The sequence below is a fragment of the Cydia pomonella genome, chromosome 16, assembly GCF_033807575.1.
Source record: "Cydia pomonella isolate Wapato2018A chromosome 16, ilCydPomo1, whole genome shotgun sequence".
In the NCBI taxonomy this organism is placed as follows: Eukaryota; Metazoa; Arthropoda; class Insecta; order Lepidoptera; family Tortricidae; genus Cydia; species Cydia pomonella.
In genome coordinates, this window is record NC_084718.1 from 1,337,993 (window position 1) to 1,356,867 (window position 18,875).

Here is an 18,875-nt window from a genome sequence, read left to right on the forward strand (position 1 = left end):
AGCTAGTTTCCCTTTGATCTTAAATATTTGCTCCTATTTTTTCGCCTAGCAACATTGCGGTCAATTACTAAATGTGACAACACATTTTACAACCTGGTGGCCTACCGCGAAAACCGAAATTCACAAATTGCGGGGATCTTTATTTCGTAATTAGAGTGACAGAAAAATGCCCGTGTTAGATTATTATTTATAAATTGTATTATGTATGAAACTGACCTGTTTCTCTTTGACGTCTAATGTTGATAAATATTCACTTTTTAAACACTTAACTCAATATCACGCGAAGTTTACACAATTTGTGATTTATGTGGGTACGATAGGAAACCACGGTTGATTAGAGAAACATGGATAGTGGTAACTTTGAGACGGTAGTTAACCTACTAATAAGATTCGTAAACTATTTTAAAGTGATTATATTATGTATTAATATTACTTATTAGTAATTATGTATAACGGAGTTTATTGAAAAGATGTTGTGATCGTTTTATTCTGCATTATTAGTTAAAGGTTCATCCATTTTAACTTAGTATTCTCACACCCGCAATTTTGAAGACCTATTTTTTTTTTTATGACGTATTAACTCTCCAAACGTATACGATATATCGGCCCAACAGAGTGAAATGGAGCGGCAGATATAATGAACAGATCGCCGACATGTTTGAGGAATTGCAAATGCATCGGTCGATTTGATCATCCCGTCTGACGGGCCTTTACAAGCGGAAAAGTTTTATAATATAGAGAGGCCTTCAGAATGACTCACGTTAGACCGACCCGGGGCGTCCTTACACTTCGTTTAATGTGATGCTTCCTATTGAATACGAAGTGCCGAACGCCCCGGCCCGGCCCCGGGCCGGTCTAACATGAGTAACGTGAGTCATCGTTTAACATCAACAGTTGTAAAACGTGGGAGGCGCAAGGCGGACGTGTGAACAGTTTTTGTGTGTTTATTTGATACGCTTTTTCTCATTATCATAGTTTGTGTGGGATTAACTACATGCGATGGAGATACAAGTAGAAAAACCAGTATCTAGTGCACGTAGTGAAATCATCGTACGACATGCCCGTTCAGATGATGTATCTGAGATATACGACATTATTAAACTGGTAAATAACTAGTTATCTTTATCTTATGGTTGTAGAACGCCCATTTAGATAATTGGGGTCATATACATTTTATAGTCGACCGGTCTGGCCTAGTGGGTAGTGACCCTGCCTATGAAGCCGATGGTCCCGGGTTCAAATCCTGGTAAGGGCATTTATTCGTGTGATGAGCATGGATATTTGTTCCTGAGTCATAGGTGTTTTCTATGTATTTAAGTATTTATAAATATTTATATATTATATATATCGTTGTCTAAGTACCCTCAACACAAGCCTTATTGAGCTTACTGTGGGACTTAGTCAATTTGTGTAATAATGTCCTATAATATTTATTTGTTTATTATTATTTTATTTATAGTATAGAATATAGGTATGCTTAACTCATTCGCATCTTTCCTGTAGATATTACAAAGTTAAGGGAATCTAAAGCTTATTTTTACGCTGCACCCTTATAGGTTACATTTTTTCACTAGGTACTTGGAACTCAAATAAGAAAAACGGAATACATATTATACGGTCACGTCTGAAAATATCGATACGGACAAATCGCCAAAAATATGTATACACTATCCTAATATATGGGCCATAAGGTCGCGTATACATATTTTTGGTACTTCGATTGTGTCGATGTTTTCAGACGTGACTGTATCAGAGTCGTTAACTTTTATCGTACCTATTGTTCACAAATGTTATCTGTTTCTAAAATGTGTTTGTCCCAATTAGATATCAAGTTTTCCTTTAATTATTAGAAGTTGGTAAACTACCTAATACCTAACTTCTTACTTTACAGGAAATCCCAGATGACAATTTTCCTTCTCTTAAACGTAAGTATCTGTAATTATGATTCATTGACATACAAAAGCATACCTACTAACGTATTAAGAACCTTATCTCGTGGTGATAAAGTTGGTTTCAGAATGAATGAATAATGGTGTTATTGGACTTAAGTATGGTACCGACCTTGAGGCCTATTCAAACGTACATTTCGATTAGTATCTAAATGATATCAATTTGTTACATTTCGCTCATACCTGTCCGTACGTGTATTGGCCCGAGCGAGGCGCACGATAATTAAATGACATCATTCAGATATCATTCTGTTGTCAATGTACGTTCGAATTGGCCATTGAAACATTCACTCAATCTGGAACCACGAGTAATTAGCTCTACATAAATAAAGGAGATAGCGAAGAGATAAAAACACATAACTAGGTGCATGAACAAATGTGACTTTCCATACAGTATTTCCAGCAATAGCTTTATGACTTGATTTTCATGGTAATTTATTTCTAGAACTATTAAAAGATTATTACACTTAGTATATACATTTTCTTCTCAAACCTAATAGAGTTGCCTGGGGCAACGTCCCCAGGACGCTTGGATTGCCAGACATAGCCGCTGAGCGAAATATTCCCCCGCTCGAAGGTCGCCGGACACCCAGACAAGTTTGTGAGAAATTCCTTCCACGACTTGTTTGGTGTCTGATGACCACGGCCCAAAGGTTTCGACTGCAAGTGCTGCAAATATGTAAATGTTTTTTTTTATGCATATTTGTAGCACTTGTTAAGTTGGGCGTCTTCTGCAGCCGTCGCCGGTTTTCGAGCCGAGCGCTGAACGTGGGACGGAGACAAAAGTATCAACGCAGGTCACGTCCCACGCCAAGGGTCGCCATTTTTCCTGTTAACCTTCCTGATAAAATCAGTACCTTTTCACAGGGTTATTTTATTTGTAAACCACAGCTTGTTACTTTAATATCCACTGTGTACTAACTGTTAGCGCGTTATTACACTATTTAAATAAAAGACAATGTGTTTAAAGAAGTACCACTGTTTTAATGGTGTATTACAAGTTACTATAGGTTCTTTGTCTAGGACACGCGCGTTCAGTTCAGTGGTTAAGATGCAAGAGGTCGATGCTCGGGTCACGCTGCACGTCGATGCGTCTCATGTGCGAAACTCCGGCGCTGGCATCGCGCTCTCTGGTTGGCCGCCGTTCTGTCGTCTATGTTGGCAGATTGGAGCCGCATCTCTATCAATCATTGGTTGTAGAAAAACTAGCGGTGTTGCCACAGCGCTAACAATATATTTAATTTATATTTATAAGCATATTATTATATTCATGCAAATGGCCAAGATCAGCGCTAGGTTCATTTTGTGATGCACATTTAGGTAATATCCTGTTTTTTGTGCTTTTATTGTCTGTACATGTTTTGTCACGAATACATAAATTCTTAGACACTGTGAGCTATTGTCCACAGGAAAAACTAAAGGTACCTAGCAGCTTTTGTTTTAATATCTATGTCCTAATTAAAGTTCTAATTATTTGCAAATATTCTAATTTTGCCAGATTTCTGCAGAGACGGATTCGAGACGTCGCCACCATGGTTTCAAGTATTAGTTGCAGAGAGAGACGGCAATATTCTCGGTTGCGCACTGTACTATCGCTATTATTGGCCGCGGCCGTCGCCGCCGGGCCGAGCGCTAGTGCTGCTCATGTTGACCGTGCGTAAGAGTTCGCGACGGTGTGGTGTGGGTACCAAACTCTTTCGAGGGCTTTGCCGGGTTAGTATCTACTCACTTTCATGATATTTTTTAGTGCGTTGACCTGCTTAGGTAAGGTGCTGGTACTGCTGGTAGCTAGAGCTAACAAAGACCGGGACGAGCGCTACTGCTGACATATGGATACACTGATCGCATTTTTGGCATTATAATAGCGATAAAGCGATAGCTTCGAGAAAGATTTCGTGAAAGCGAATATTAGCGTAAACGGGGTCACACGATAGACCGCGGGCCAGGAGCATATATCGTCAGTCATCGCCTCCCGGCTGATACTTTGTCAAATGATAATTTAGATGCTGTTTTAAACTAAAAAAAACCGTCAGCCGGTTCTATCGCAGCGGAATGACCGTCAGCTGTAAAATAAACATGTAAAAATATGCGTACTGTGTAAATTGCGTAATCCGTTGATGGCGACGGCACTGACACACTCGGACTGGCAAGGATTATTTAAATTCAGAACTATCGCCCTGCTGAAGGAATAAAGATCTGCAGGCGTTTCATTCTGAAAGCGGCAAGCATTAATGGTAGTCGATATTTATGCTATTATTGTTTGAAGAAAAAATAGAATTAAATATTATCAGAAATCTACCTCGAGCGTTTACATTCCCCACCGCCGATAGACCGTATCCCTTTACAGTACACCTACTTAAACCTAATAGGTCCATAGTCCAATGAGTCATATTTAGAGGTATTTTCTTTTACAGGTGGCACTCGAAGAAAACGCGCAGTTGAACTGGACGTATCCCGTAAGTGATCCTGCAGCTGCTTTCTTCGCGCAGTTCAAACCTGACATCAGTGATGACTTGGACGGGACCTACATCATGCGAATAAGTCCCAAGACTGTTCGTGAAATTGCCGCAAGGTTAACATTTTACGTCGTTAGTATTTTTAATGTCATGCTCGCTTAAAAGTCTTTACTTACGGTGGCGTCGTTGATCGGGTCGCCACTTTCCCGAATGAAGGTTGAGGGAGGCGATGGCTGAGACACGCGTTATACTCGTGAACGGGTGCTGTTTGTGGAGACTGGTCTGTTTAAGCTAACTTTATTGAGTATATAATTACAATGAGACACCTCATTCGGTTCTCGTATGTTTCTTTTATCCTAATGAATGTTTTAATTATACGGAATTTTGACTCTTAGAGACTCTATATATATATCTAAGGATAATTTGATAAAAGTCATTTAGTTCTGACATTTAGAGATATTTACACCTCTAAATAATTTTAGATTTTATTGTAGGTATGTTGAATTTTTTTATTATTATTATTTTAGTTATTTTTTTGTAATTGTATTTTATACTTAATTGTTGATGTGCTTGTTTTTGCTTGTATGTAAATTCCATGTTGGCATGTAAAAGTGCCCTTGTGGCCTATTTTCTGAATAAATGTTGAAGTTGAAACGTTTAATAAAGGGGTAATACAACGTTTTTTTTTACAGAAAAATGCGCGCCAATAAAGATATTTCAATTCAGCTGGCTCGGCAAGAGGATATGGCAGAATTTAGCATGATGATACGAGTGAGTTTGGTTTGGTACCTATTTATGAAACTTTTGTTAATTAGTATTAACTATCAATAGTTTTTCACGAGGTTATTTTATTTTTAAACCACAGCTTATCACTTTAATATCCACTGTGTACTAACTTTAATTTATATTTATAAGCATATTATCATATTCATCCAAATGGCCCCTACGAAGGCGAATATCAGCGCCGGGTCTATTTTGTGAGGCACATTTATTTAATGTCCTATTTTTGTACTTTTATTGTCTGTACATGTTTTGTCACGAATACATTTTGTATTTTATCTTTTATATATGTATTTTTCAGGAAATATCAGAAATACGAGATACTTTGAACGGTCGACATCTTAATGAAAAGGGTAGGTGTTTTACTCCCAATCTAAATTGCAACAAGCAACTTGTTTCTAGCTTTGGGATTTTAGCTATGTGAAAAATATTATGATCTACATATACTGGATTTTTTATAGATTTTATAGAAGACGGTTTCACCAGCTCCCCGCCATGGTTCTTCGCACTCATAGCGTGGCGAGCGGGAGCTGCTGTAGGCACAGTGGTTGGCCAACCTCTGTACAACTGGAAGAAGAGCTTCGACATGCAGAGCTTGTATGTACGGCCTGAGGCGCGGCGCTGCGGGCTGGCTAAACAGCTTATTGTGGAATTTTGTCGTGTAAGTTTAAGACTACACTAGCGTCTTCCGAGTGTCGGCATCTAGTCAAGTCTATGGCTACTGCTGGACGCAACGTTGGCGCAACTGCGCAGCAACACCTTTTTCCATAGCGCCGACTAGACGTTGACGTTTGAAAGACGTTAGTGTAGGGAGTGGCGTAGCTAGGGGGGGGGGGGGCGGGGGCGGTCCGCCCGTGAACATCAGTAGTGGCACCTATAAAAATTCGTAAAACGTAAACGTGCTCACGAGGAACCCGATAAATTTTGACAGTATATTCCTGATCATATTTAAATACTAAATTGCCCATAAAATGTTTTTTAGATTTCGCCTACTTTCAGAGTTAAAGCCAGTTAATTTTATTGTTACTTAGTGCAAAACGTCTTTTTGATGGCGATGTTGCCACGATGGGACCTTTTTTTTTTTTTTTGACCCAGGGGGAATCCGTTATGGATCCCATTGGCACGGGAGAAGCCGAGTGGGTATGTCCGACTCCCACGGACTAAACCCCCTGGGGTGTTCCACCGCGCGCTTTGTGGACGGGGTTTCGGGAACGCGATTGTAGACTTCCGACACAATGGGACCACGCCACGATGCCACGATGGGACCTAGTCCAACTCCAAACATCCTTATTGGTAGATGACAAAAAGTAACAAGTAATACTTTGCAAAAACTAAGTTTCACAAAAAAAAGTTTAAATTATTTTTGAGTGACAGTTTTACAAATAGCATTAAATTAAACAAATAAGTACAAATAATTTAACGATAAATCTAAATAAAACGAAAATAATGCATATGCATTTTTATCAAAGAAAAGTAATCAGACCCATTGATTGCAATTATGTAGGAACGATTATATAATCAGTAAGAAAAACAATTCTTTTAGGAGTCCTGATTGAAATTCATTGAAATTGGACAGCTCATATCTGTCTCAGAGGTTGTAAAATAAGTTTTAGACAAATATCTCATTTTTGGTACAAGGTTTTATCTCTGACTGTACTTTTCTTTCCACAGGCAACTAATACTCATCGAGACAATTCTAAAAACCCCAAACACAATTAGGTTGCGTGGTTTTATCACAGAGTTCCTATGGCCACCTCCTGTCTCCGTCATCAGATCAGCCCGATGGTACCATAATATTACATTGTCACCCAATTTACATATGTATACAAATTTTCAGCTTTTTTTTTAAATACCAGTTTCATTGAAGGGAAAAAGTTGGGAAAAAGATCATTCGTCTATCTTTATCATTCGCCTGTCAGAAAATCGATGTCATTCATGTTAAGTTTAGTTAACTCGAACAATTTTCCTCTCATCCATTACATCTACCGTTCCTCATTCACTGTATATACCCGGCAAAACACACAGAAACTGTAACTATAGCTTTTTTAGTAATAAAAAAATGGAATATTCCAAAACTGAACGGCCAAATATTCGAATATCGAAACAATTCGAATATTTGACAAATTCGAAGCCCTACATAGAACGCACGCAGACACATCACCTGCCAGGGTGTGAGGACTATTTCGAGTTCATGGAGTCCAAAATGAAAGCGATGGAGTATTCTGAGCTATGGAATATTAAGTATAAATTACTTATGTTTTTTAATATATTTTAAAATTTTGATTGGATTTTGAGGTGACACCCGGAATTCCCGCACCGGGTGCCACCCATGCTAGCTACGCCACTGAGTGTAGGATCTCTCGGACTTTTTTAGTTAAGTATAGGTAAGTTTCGAGAAAATATATATTAGTATAATCTATACTCATAAAAAATTAATATTAAAAATCGTTATTTTCAGGCAACTAGTAGCCCATAGATACCTTAACTAAAACTAGCATACATATTTATCATATAGGTAATTTTAAATTCAATAATAAGTTTTCATTTTGATTAATTATCATACAATTATATTTTATAAGCAAAACGTCGACGGGTCACTAATACATGGAAAAAGCATCGATATCTGAGTTCATCGATAAAGGAACTCTCTTCCTGTCATTTAATTTTGCCACCTAAAATCCAATGTGTGCTCATTTAAATGATTTAGTAGTAGGTAGAAATGATTACAAAAGTTTCCTCTATTCCAGAAAGCCGAGGAAGAAGGTATGAAGCAGGTGGACTTCCACACGCATCCTGTGAACACAGAAGCGTTGGCTTTGTACGCCAACTTTGGCGCTCAAAAGCTGTTTGACGACCACGGGTCTTTTCGCCTCGAAGTCGATAAGATTAAGAACATTTTAGCAGAAAAATAAATTTCATCTGAATTTTACAAGTTTTAATTTTTACATCTTTATGAATTGGATGTCTAATTACGTCTTTTAGGGAGAGTAAAAGAGAAAGATCCCCGCAATTTGCGAATTTCGGTTTTCGCGGTAGGCCCTCGTTTAGTATTAAATTGATATAAACATAAGTTTGCAATTATGACTATGTCTATGCTTTTTTTTTTTACTTTGTCGAAGTTTCCGAACGTACCCTGTCAAAATTTAGAGGTTAAGTTTATAATTTGTAGACAATAAAATAATAATACACTGATATATTAGGATTTATATAAGCGATTTATATAAAACTAACTAATTAATGTAGCCTGTTTGATCTGTGATTCTCATATTCTTGTTTTTGAAGCTACAGATCCGTAATGATGGCGGTACCAAGGTCTTACGCTTGCAGTATTAGCAATAGTTTAGAAATCGCTATACTTGGTTTCGAGTTTTTGCCAAATAAATAGCCGGGATAGTCTGTCTTTTCTGGGTTACATGAGGTACGTATTATTTAACTACTCTATTGATCGATACCTGAGGTGAGGAAGTACTTTTCTGATAGACAATCAAGACCAAATGTGAAACAGGATTGTAATTGCATTGTAGGTTAGAAACAAAGTCAGTCAGATCTATTATACTTATGTTACATTAGTGAAAAAGCTATGTTACGAGTAGTGTCCAACCAAAACCAGATTTTTTGAGGAAACCATTGCAATGGTAGGTCTAGTTAGGCTTATAAATGCCTTTAACACATTCACTTCCAGACAAAAAACGGCGCACTACCCCAGAAACCGGTGGTCTATAGCTGCGTACAAAACAACCCGCCCAGCGGGTTGTCCGGCATCTGAACAAAGTTCACGAGCGCCCACCAGGTGGGTTCCCGGCAGTGAATGTGTTAAAATATATGTTTTATGAAAATAATCAAATGTTAACTCAGGAGAACAAACCAAGAGTAAGAAAAAGGGATAACACCTACCCACAAATCATTAATCTGAAGCTATACTTAATTCCAGATGATATTAGACCAGAGATCCCCAAGTAGTTTCTTCAGGGGTCCTGTTTTTAAAATAAAATGCCCATTGCGGTTTATTTCTAGTTGAGTTCCTTAAATGTGTCAATGTCTAGTCAAAGGTCCCACTTTGTCACTTACCATAAGAACGAGATTTACTTGTATCTTTATACAAATTACCTGTCAAAGCATCATTATGGCAAGCGACAAAGTGGGACATTTTGCTTGAAAACAACTCAAATATGCTAATTTAATGTATAAGTTGGTGGCCCCCCATTTGATGACCCTTACATTAGAATATAGAAGATCAAAGAATTAGGAATTCTTTTCTCAAAAGTTGTACAGCAAACAACTTTGATTTTGGTATGTCAAATCAAATACAACAACAAATTGAAGACAGTGAGAGTAATGACGCCTGAGAGTGAGCATTGTTGCCCTCTTGCTCTAAGTGTTTTATATATATGGAAACTTTATTTATTTATTGTAAACTACTTTTAGAATATTGTACCTGGACGAGGATCAGGAAAACCATTAATAGAAAGGAATGGAAACAGCTGGGAGAGACCTATTTATTTATTTAAACTTTATTGCACAATATAACAAATAAAGTACAAATGGTGAACTTAATGCCTAAAGGCATTCTCTACCAGTCAACCATCAGGCTAAACAGAAACAGTAGTATGTGCAGGCATTAAACAAAAAAAACAGAATAAGTAACTTAATACAAGCAAAATCGCAATAAATATCATAATATAATAATACCTGTGTCAGAAGACACACTGAACAGTAATCCGGACTTCTATTTTTCCTTCTGCCTAATCCTATCAGGAATACAGTAAAAACACAAACAGTAGTTAGGAAAAATGCAGTTTTATTGTTTGACCGTCTTTGAAAAGATAATATTGTTGTGGTATATCATTTAGAACATCTGCTTAGTCACTTTTGGTGATAACTATGCTGTATAATACATTGGTTTGGTAATTATTTATTACAGGTGTACCACATTGACATGGAACTAGAAAAAGCATGCATAAAAATGGAAGTGGAGACCGAAACCTGTGTGAAGACCGAACCTGAAGAATTGTGTGTAATGTATCCCAGCATAGTTACTGTGAAAGAGGAGCCTTCATGCAATGATAGTACAAATGTTGATACAAGTCACACAAATTCATGGAACAGTTCATATGCAACGCAAGAGAATCCTTGTTCAACAGAGCCTGGAGTGTTCAAGGAAGAGCCCTTTAACATGGACCATATGAATTCTGGTATGAGAAAAGCATGGGCCAATCCTCATACTGAAATCAAGGGAGAGGCAGTGTGTGTAACCAAGCCTGTAATTGTGATGGCGGAGCCCTTTAGCGAGGACAATACTCCATCTACAAGCCAGGCAATCACAGGGGCGAGCCCTTATGCCTATAACGTCAAAGGGGCAGTGTATGCAACAGACCCGAAAGTTGTGAAGGTTGAGCCCTTGTGCGAGGATAATGACCCTTCTACAAGTCAAGGCTATGCTCATAAAGTCAAGGTAGAGGCAGAATTTGTAAAAGAGCCTGGTCTTCAAGCGAAAAAGGAGATAGAGGATAAAAATGAAGATGTGTCTGCGAGTGAGGCAACTGCATGGGATGAGCTTTATGACAAACATGTGGTTAAGGAGGAGGTTGTGCTGAGCCCGGAATCACTTCACCGGCCTTACGCTGCCTCTAAACTATTGGGTAAGTTTTGTACCACATGTAGTCATGTGGTATGATGTGATATATTGTATAATTTCGAATAAGTGTTTGTGTTAAAATAGTTTACATGAAAGCTGCCTCACTTTCTAAATTTCATAGTTCACAAGTTAATTTCTCTCAGCACATTTTAACAAATTTCAATAAAATAGTTTTCTAGATCCCTGTTTTTTTAAAGACCCATATATAAACGCCACACTAAATTTGATTCTCACTTGTTCCAGTATCTCTATTTTATTTTAGTACTAACCATTTCTAATCTAAGGCTTTTACAACATTTAAATTGGAGAGACTTTACACCTCCAAATTTTATTAGTATTAGTACTCTGACATTGGGAACCTTTTACATCTCCAGATTTAAATTGTTTTTTACCATAGAGACTATACATCTCTATTGTATTGTAGTAATTATTTATTTTAAGATTATTATAATGTAATGTTTACCCAGGTATTGGCTGTTGTATTTATAAATGTTGTTATGTATTTCATGATGCATGTCACTATATGATGTTACTATAAATGTTGTATTGACTTGTAAAAGAGCCCTTGAGGCCTACTTGCAGAATAAATTTTTGAATTTTGAATTTTTTAATTTTGAATAGATTTACTTGACTTTGGTGAATACAATATTAATGAACCAAACATAATTTTGCAGTGCCGCATATCAAAGCAGACAGAAAAGCGCCAGAAGGGAACTTCTCAAACAAGCCAGAATTATTTGAAATAAAGCACAGCTATCAAAATTACATGTGCCCTCAATGTGACTACGTAGCAGACGACGAGAAAAGTTTGAGGACACATTCAAATAGTTTACACACTACAACAATACTTTACTACTGCAGTGTATGTACTTACTCTACTCCTAATAAAATATATTTAAAACGTCATCAAAATGTACATACCGGTAAAAAGCGTTTTAAGTGTAGTTATTGCGATTATGCTTGTCAAACTAAATCAGATATACAAAAGCACGAGATCACTCACACTGGTGAGAAACCCTTTAGCTGCAGCATTTGCGATTATCAGTGCAATCGCAAAGGAAGCTTACTAATCCACGAGAGGGCACACACAGGGGACAAACCTTATCAGTGCAACCAATGCGACTACAAATGTGCTCGAAAAGATAGCTTACAAAGACACCAGGTTCTACACGCCAGTGAAAAACCATTTGAATGTAACCTCTGCGATTTCAAGTCTTACCAAAAAGCAAGCCTGCGTATCCACCAAATGATACACACTGGAGAGAAGAGTTTTGCATGTAGCTACTGCGATTTTAAATGCAGGCACAGATACACTCTTCAAACCCATCAGATGATACACACTAGGCAGAAACCATTCGAGTGCAACAACTGCGACTACAAGTGCAGTCGAAAATCAGATTTGCGAAAACACCAGACAACACATTCCGATGAAAAGCCTTTCAAATGTAGCGACTGTGATTACGCATGTCGTCAAAAATCAGACTTACTCAAGCACCAGAAGAGACACGCTGGGACCAAATTGTTTCAATGTACCCACTGCGACTACAAATGTGGTCGTAATGTTGATTTACGAAAACATCAGACAACACACGGAGGCGCAGCTGTTAAAATGTGACCATTCCAATTATGAAACTGCAATAAAACGGTTTACAAAGACACCTGTATGGCTAAGACGGTCGGTTTTTTATCATTTGCCACCATGCCTGTCCCGTTCTAACTAGTATGTAAGTGCGAAAATTACGCATGACATGACAGGTGATAAAAATGCGACCATGATACCGCTGCAGAATACATTGGACGTTGATAAAAGTCCTTAGTAGATTAATTATTAGTGCATTGAAACAACTTTTTTATACCACGTCGGCGGCATACAAGCATTCGGTCTGCTTGATGGTAAGTGATCACCTAGCCTATGGAAGCCTGCAACTTCAGGGATTTTCATACTTTAGCTCCTCGAGAAAACTTGAGGTAGTATTTTGGCGTCAAAAGTTGTAAAAATAAAACCGGCCAAGTGCGAGTCGGACTCGCACAGAAAGGGTTCCGTACCATTATCTATAAAAACGGTCACCCATCCATGTACTGACCCCGCCCGCCGGGTTACTATCAAAACGACTGAATCTCAAAATGACCTGTTTAGCATGAGGTCCAGAACGCAAAACGACCACAGTATCAAAAAGCCTATATCTCATAATAACATGGTAGCAAAACGACTAACGAGTAAAAGGCCTTCGTCTCAGAATAGCTTAGTATCAAAACGACTTGTTCGCAAAACGACCACTCCGTGGAACGTCTACATCTTTAAATGCCTTAATAGCAAAAGGACTAGATCGCAGAAGAACTAAATCTCAAAATGGTTGAATAGCTAAACGACTTCTTGTTGAAAGGGCATGTAACACGTACTTTCATCTTGGTTTTTCTTGGTTCACGGCAGTTTTACGAAAGTGGCTTTTGGTTTTAGTTTCATGACGATGTTTTCTGGTACCAAAGAGTTTTTTTGTAATAAATTCAGTTAAAAACCCTATAATTGTCTTTAGATCTTCGAAACTTACTTTAATTTAGGCTCCAATGTCTAACCTCAGTCCGAACTATAACATGTTATAGGTACACAAAGGTTTGATACAATATAATACTTGAATAATATTATATACTGGCCACTTAAAATTTATCATTACAAGTCCTTATGACTCTCAATGACAGGCAATGTTATATTGTCTTAAAGTTTTCTGATTGAATGCTGAATTTATTTTGTGAAAATATGGAAAGAAAAAAAATTGTGTATATTAAAAGTAACAAAAATAAAAATGCGTGCATATACGGCGACTACAAATATAATCAAGTATCTAATAACGTCAACGGAACTTCTTTATGGAGATGCAACAAGCGACAGGAGTGCAGTGCTTCTATAACTGTAAAACGTGAAAATGACACAGTTCTTCGTGAATCAGAACACGTTTGTGAAGCAGATCCAGACAAAATTATACGGGATATCATTGTTCAAAAGGCAAAGGTCAATGTGTGCGATAACATGAAATCCATCAAACAGAACTACGAAGAAGCCTGTCTTAAACATATTAATGAATGCAGCGAGCCCGAGCAAGTCCAATTTCCATGTTTTGAATCTGTCAAAGATTCTTTGCATCGAGCAAGACGTTCTTATCTGGACGTCAAAACGACTGAGTTTGCAAAGTCTGGCAGTGTTAAAATACCAAATATTATAGGCCATGACTTTTTAGGAGCAGAGTATAAGTTGTGTACTGAAACCAAATTGTTTTTGTTTTGTTATAAGAAAAACTTAAATCTGATACAATATTATGCCAGCCACAGCAAACATTTTTTCGGAGATGGTACTTTTAAAAGAGTCCCTCAACCATTCTGCCAGATTTATACTGTACACGTTGATTCAGGGAGCTCTGAAATTGCAACTAACATTGTGCCGGCTTTGTTTGCACTGTTGCCTGACAAACGTCAGAAAACGTATGAAGAAATGTTTTTATTAATACGCGATGTACTGAAAATTAATATAAGAAGATATAAATGTGACTACGAATTAGGCCAAGTTAGTGCCTTTAAAAATATTTTTGAAAACTCGAGCGTAACAGGGTGTTACTATCATTTTAATAAAAATATATGGGATAATGCTGAAAACTTTGAAATGACGGTGACATCCGAGCAAAAAGAAATCGTGAGAATGACAGCAAATCTGCCTCTTCTACCAGCGTCCTTGATTTGCGACGGATGGCAAGGTATCGTTATAAATGCTCCGACTGGCACTGAATTTGAAAAATTTAAAGAGTATGTCGAAAGATTCTGGATAAAAAAAAACAAGTTTGATATCTTGTTGTAAAGAACGACATCGTACAACAAATGCCTTAGAGGCGTGGCATCGGCGTTTAAATGTTAGAGTACAGCCAAAGCCCACTCTCATTCTATTTTTGGAAAGTCTGAAAAAAGAAGCCGCTATCCAGAGCCTGAAATTACACAGATCTCTATTCCATTCAACAAACCGCAAAAAAGAGACATTATATTTGATCGAAAATATAAGATGGAGCTGGAATCGCTGAAGGATGGAGATATTAGCCCATTTGAGTTTCTCAAAAGCATATCGGAAAAAAACGCCAATTAAAAATGTGCCAATGATTTATTTTATTATTATGATATAAAAATCATTTGAGCTATTAGAGTTGGGAAACTCTGTTTAAAATGTCGTTATAATTTTAAAAATTTCATTGCTAGAAGTAAAAGCAATTTTTTGTTAGTAATGAGTAAGCATATTAATTTATTACCACGACATATATTGATTTATCTTTATTTTCTTTTGTTTTATTCCTTGCGATTTGACTATTAAGTAATTCTTTAACATACTTCATCTTCATGCATAATGTTATACAATTAGGTATCCATAGATGCCCGAAGAGAAATAGTGTTTCATGCCCTTTCAACAAGAAGTCGTTTAGCTATTCAACCATTTTGAGATTTAGTTCTTCTGCGATCTAGTCCTTTTGCTATTAAGGCATTTAAAGATGAAGACGTTCCACGGAGTGGTCGTTTTGCGAACAAGTCGTTTTGATACTAAGCTATTCTGAGACGAAGGCCTTTTACTCGTTAGTCGTTTTGCTACCATGCTATTATGAGATATAGGCTTTTTGATACTGTGGTCGTTTTGCGTTCTGGACCTCATGCTAAACAGGTCATTTTGAGATTCAGTCGTTTTGATAGTAACCCCGCCCGCCGTTGCTTAACTTCGGTGATTGGATGAGAACCTCGAGATTGGAAAGAAATATTAATTTTATTCTGTTTTTTGTATTTGTTGTTATAGCGGCAACAGAAATACATAATCTGTAGAAATTTCAACTGGCTAACTATCACGGTTCATGAGATACAGCCTGGTGACAGACGGATGGACGGACGGACGGACGGACAGCGGAGTCTCAGCAATAGGGTTCCATTTCAAGTCAAGTCAAAAAGCACTTTTAAATCGTCAAATTTTACAAATATCATCTTAATCTAAATATCAGAGCAATTTACTGATGCAGTTATTATTGTTCTAAAAAAAACATTGAATTATTATAGATATGGCAAACTTAATAATAAGAATTTCACAAAAGGATCGTCAAACACCAAAATTGTATAAAAATACTATTCTAGAAACTTTCTAGAATAAAATCTAAAAGTCAAAAAATACGGTATATATACGTTGAATTATCAATTTCATCATTATTAACATAACAATAAATAATTCGTTATTTACAATCACACTTAATCCCACGGTGTTTCATCATTCATGTAGTCATTAATGTAGTTTGACCCTTTGGGTACGGAACCCTAAAAAGACATAATATATGTATTATCCTTTCAAACGCATTGTCGTCTTTGGCGAGTGTATTCCTCATCCTACTGTAAAATAGACGCGAGCAAAGTTTTTACGAAAACGAGATGCCGAATTCTATTGGTACTTCAATACCAAACTAGATGGAATTGATTTGCCCTAATTAAATATGGTAATGCAATAATATGCTAGCATAGAGCTGATTATATGATGCAGTCAAAAGGTAGCCCAAGGAACTCTGGACTAAACTATGTACGTCCAAAAGAGAGGTAGGATCATTGTGAATGTCATGTCGCTCTGTGTGGTAGGGCACAGCACAGCGGATGTCATTCCAGATCTAGAGCAGAGCCCAACTGGGGAAGTACCTCCACCTTACAGAAAACAGCAGCCAAATAACACTTGACCCTACTCATAGTGTTGTGTTCCTGCCGGTGAGTAAGGTTGCCAGAGCTCAACGGAGGGGGAGGGGTTTGGGTCGGCAACGCGCATGTTACTCCTCTGGAGTTGCAGGCGTACATAGGAGACTGCTTACCATCAGGCGGGCCGTATGCTTGTTTGCCACCGACGTAGTATTAAAAAAACTTTATATGAAAACTCGATTTTGGGCTTATTAGAAAGATCTCGAGTAGATAACTGTGTCAATCAGTAATAAAATTCAATTCGCTCGAAGTGCGTAGGCGCAACATCCGGTTGATTACGTCTTGCAAGGTGCTCCGTGTTAGAGAGAGACTAAGCAGAGAGCAGTAGCATGAATGGAGCACAACGGATGAATCTTCAATGAATATATTTCATAAAGTAGTTTATACAATTAATCTAAATATATTATAAGTAACATAATAACAACACAGACTGTTTTTTCCCAAGTGACAATTGATTGACTTAACAGTTCAAATCTATATTCTAATTTGAAATATAAATTGTGGCGTGTAGCTTACAACCTTATTTCAACACTCCGAAAAATGATCAACAGCGTGGAACTGCACAACATCCTCAGCCGCATTACTGTTCCTTCGAACAAATCTCGCCGGCGCCCCTACCTGCAGCTGTCAAACCGCGCAGGACCGCGGCTCGCCGCCATCACCATTGTGCGATATGATCCACACGTTGAACGGGCTTCTGAGTAACGATCTACAAGTAGATATGTTCACTGATTCCTGGTCTAAACTAGCGTGCAGGTGCCTCCCTCCTCCCTTACTGTGACGTAGTGAATGTGAAGAGTTGAAGAATATTTTTTACACTGTTACTTATGTATAAGTTTTTTAATTAATATTCATAAATTGCAAGTGTAATTAGTGCAAACCGTTCTTGCAAATAAATAATATAGACTTACGCGCGTATGCATAAAATTAATTTCACTTTTGACACTTTGGTGACGTGGCATCCGAGTAACACTTATGTTTGACATGGCGTGAAAAAGGTTAAAATTATTATGTTGAGAGTTACTTTAAGATTATTTATTTATAGTAAGGGTTAAATAAATACTTGTCCAATTTGCTAAGCGTTTTTTCTTTCCTAATACCTAGAGGTTATAGGCTATAACTTACAACAGCGTTAAAGACTTCGCTCTATTTGTGTTGAACATATTTTCGTGTAGCGATGTCATTGAAGGTAGCAAAACTTAACTTTATGGGGTTGGCAACTGTCATTGGTTTGCTCCTTAGAGGATTTAACAACTGGAGACGCCTTGTCTGTACGAAAGTCTGCAGAGTTTTGCGAAAGGGGGGGCACATCCAATGTATAAATTTTTGTACGTAACGTACAAAAAGCCATGTCAGATAAACGTCAGTTCATACAATACATTTGACCATTGGCCGCGGTGTTCGAAGAGGGGTAAGCTCATAAAGGCGACTCCAGTTGTTAAATCCTCCAAGGTTTGCTTGGATGGCGCCAGCATAGGTTTTACCTCTATCTAGTTTTCTGTAAGATTTGACTTAAAGACTAGCATCCGAGCCATAAAATTCAAAATATAAATTAATAGTTTTAAAAACACTAGAAAAACACGCTTTTATGAATGTGAAACTTGATCGTGTTCAAAGTCCATTACGTGACCTTTCTCACAAGTGCAAACACGACTATGATACGATATTCCATCATGGAATGCCAGTGCCTATCTTCCGGCTTCATCATCAGACCTTGAAACCTAATCGTGGTGTGGTCAAAATTCATTACAAGACTTTTCTAACAAATCCATACACAGCTATGATATGATGTTCCATCATGAAGTTCCAGTTCATATCTTCTGGCTCCATCATCAGATCAGTTCGACAGTACCATATTATTGTTCAAAGTCCATTACGTGACCTTTCTCACAAGTGCAAACACGACTATGATACGATATTCCATCATGGAATGCCAGTGCCTATCTTCCGGCTTCATCATCAAACCTTGAAACCTAATCGTGGTGTGGTCAAAATTCATTACAAGACTTTTCTAACAAATCCATACACAGCTATGATACGAGGTTCCATCATGAAGTTCCAGTTCATATCTTCCGGCTCCATCATCAGATCAGGTTCGACAGTACCATATTATTGTATTGTCATCAGAACTACATACAGCTGCCAATTTTCAGGACGCTACGATCCTTGGAAGATAGTTAAATTAGTTACCTTAGATTCCATTACATAGTTACATACAGGTCGACCTAATAAAAGCGTGTTAAAAACAAGATTTGACACAATTCTAGGGATTGCCAGGTGACAAGTAAACCCTACGCTGGCGCCATATGT

General features: G+C 37.6%; 2 protein-coding genes across 3 annotated transcripts; both read left to right on the forward strand.

Moving 5' to 3' along the window:
* Positions 1-724: 724 nt before the first annotated feature.
* On the forward strand, positions 725-8,117 carry LOC133526158 (uncharacterized). 2 transcript variants are annotated; one of them, XM_061862645.1, is made up of 9 exons: positions 725-1,104; positions 1,892-1,925; positions 3,448-3,662; positions 4,364-4,521; positions 5,098-5,176; positions 5,487-5,538; positions 5,647-5,846; positions 7,481-7,569; positions 7,933-8,117. In XM_061862645.1, the coding sequence occupies exons 1-9, from the start codon at positions 1,000-1,002 to the stop codon at positions 7,952-7,954; spliced, it is 954 nt and encodes a 317-aa protein (XP_061718629.1). In that variant the 5' UTR covers positions 725-999; the 3' UTR covers positions 7,955-8,117. The 2 variants fall into 2 exon arrangements, with proteins under 2 accessions (XP_061718629.1, XP_061718628.1); XM_061862644.1 differs by lacking the exon at positions 7,481-7,569 and having other exon boundaries at positions 727-1,104.
* A 275-nt stretch (positions 8,118-8,392) lies between these two features.
* LOC133526157 (oocyte zinc finger protein XlCOF6-like) lies at positions 8,393-12,494 on the forward strand. Its single transcript, XM_061862642.1, has 3 exons — positions 8,393-8,603; positions 10,107-10,824; positions 11,495-12,494. The coding sequence occupies exons 2-3, from the start codon at positions 10,122-10,124 to the stop codon at positions 12,433-12,435; spliced, it is 1,644 nt and encodes a 547-aa protein (XP_061718626.1). The 5' UTR covers positions 8,393-8,603; positions 10,107-10,121; the 3' UTR covers positions 12,436-12,494.
* The last annotated feature ends 6,381 nt before the right edge of the window (positions 12,495-18,875 follow it).

Excerpts from the sequence above, each read along its gene's own strand:
- LOC133526158 (XM_061862644.1), top strand. The coding sequence starts at position 1,000 with ATGGAGATACAAGTAGAAAAACCAGTATCTAGTGCACGTAGTGAAATC. Across the intron at positions 1,105-1,891 it reads TATACGACATTATTAAACTG|GAAATCCCAGATGACAATTT; the intron begins GTAAATAACTAG and ends CTTACTTTACAG. Across the intron at positions 5,177-5,486 it reads AATTTAGCATGATGATACGA|GAAATATCAGAAATACGAGA; the intron begins GTGAGTTTGGTT and ends TGTATTTTTCAG.
- LOC133526157 (XM_061862642.1), top strand. The coding sequence starts at position 10,122 with ATGGAACTAGAAAAAGCATGCATAAAAATGGAAGTGGAGACCGAAACC. Across the intron at positions 10,825-11,494 it reads CGCTGCCTCTAAACTATTGG|TGCCGCATATCAAAGCAGAC; the intron begins GTAAGTTTTGTA and ends ATAATTTTGCAG.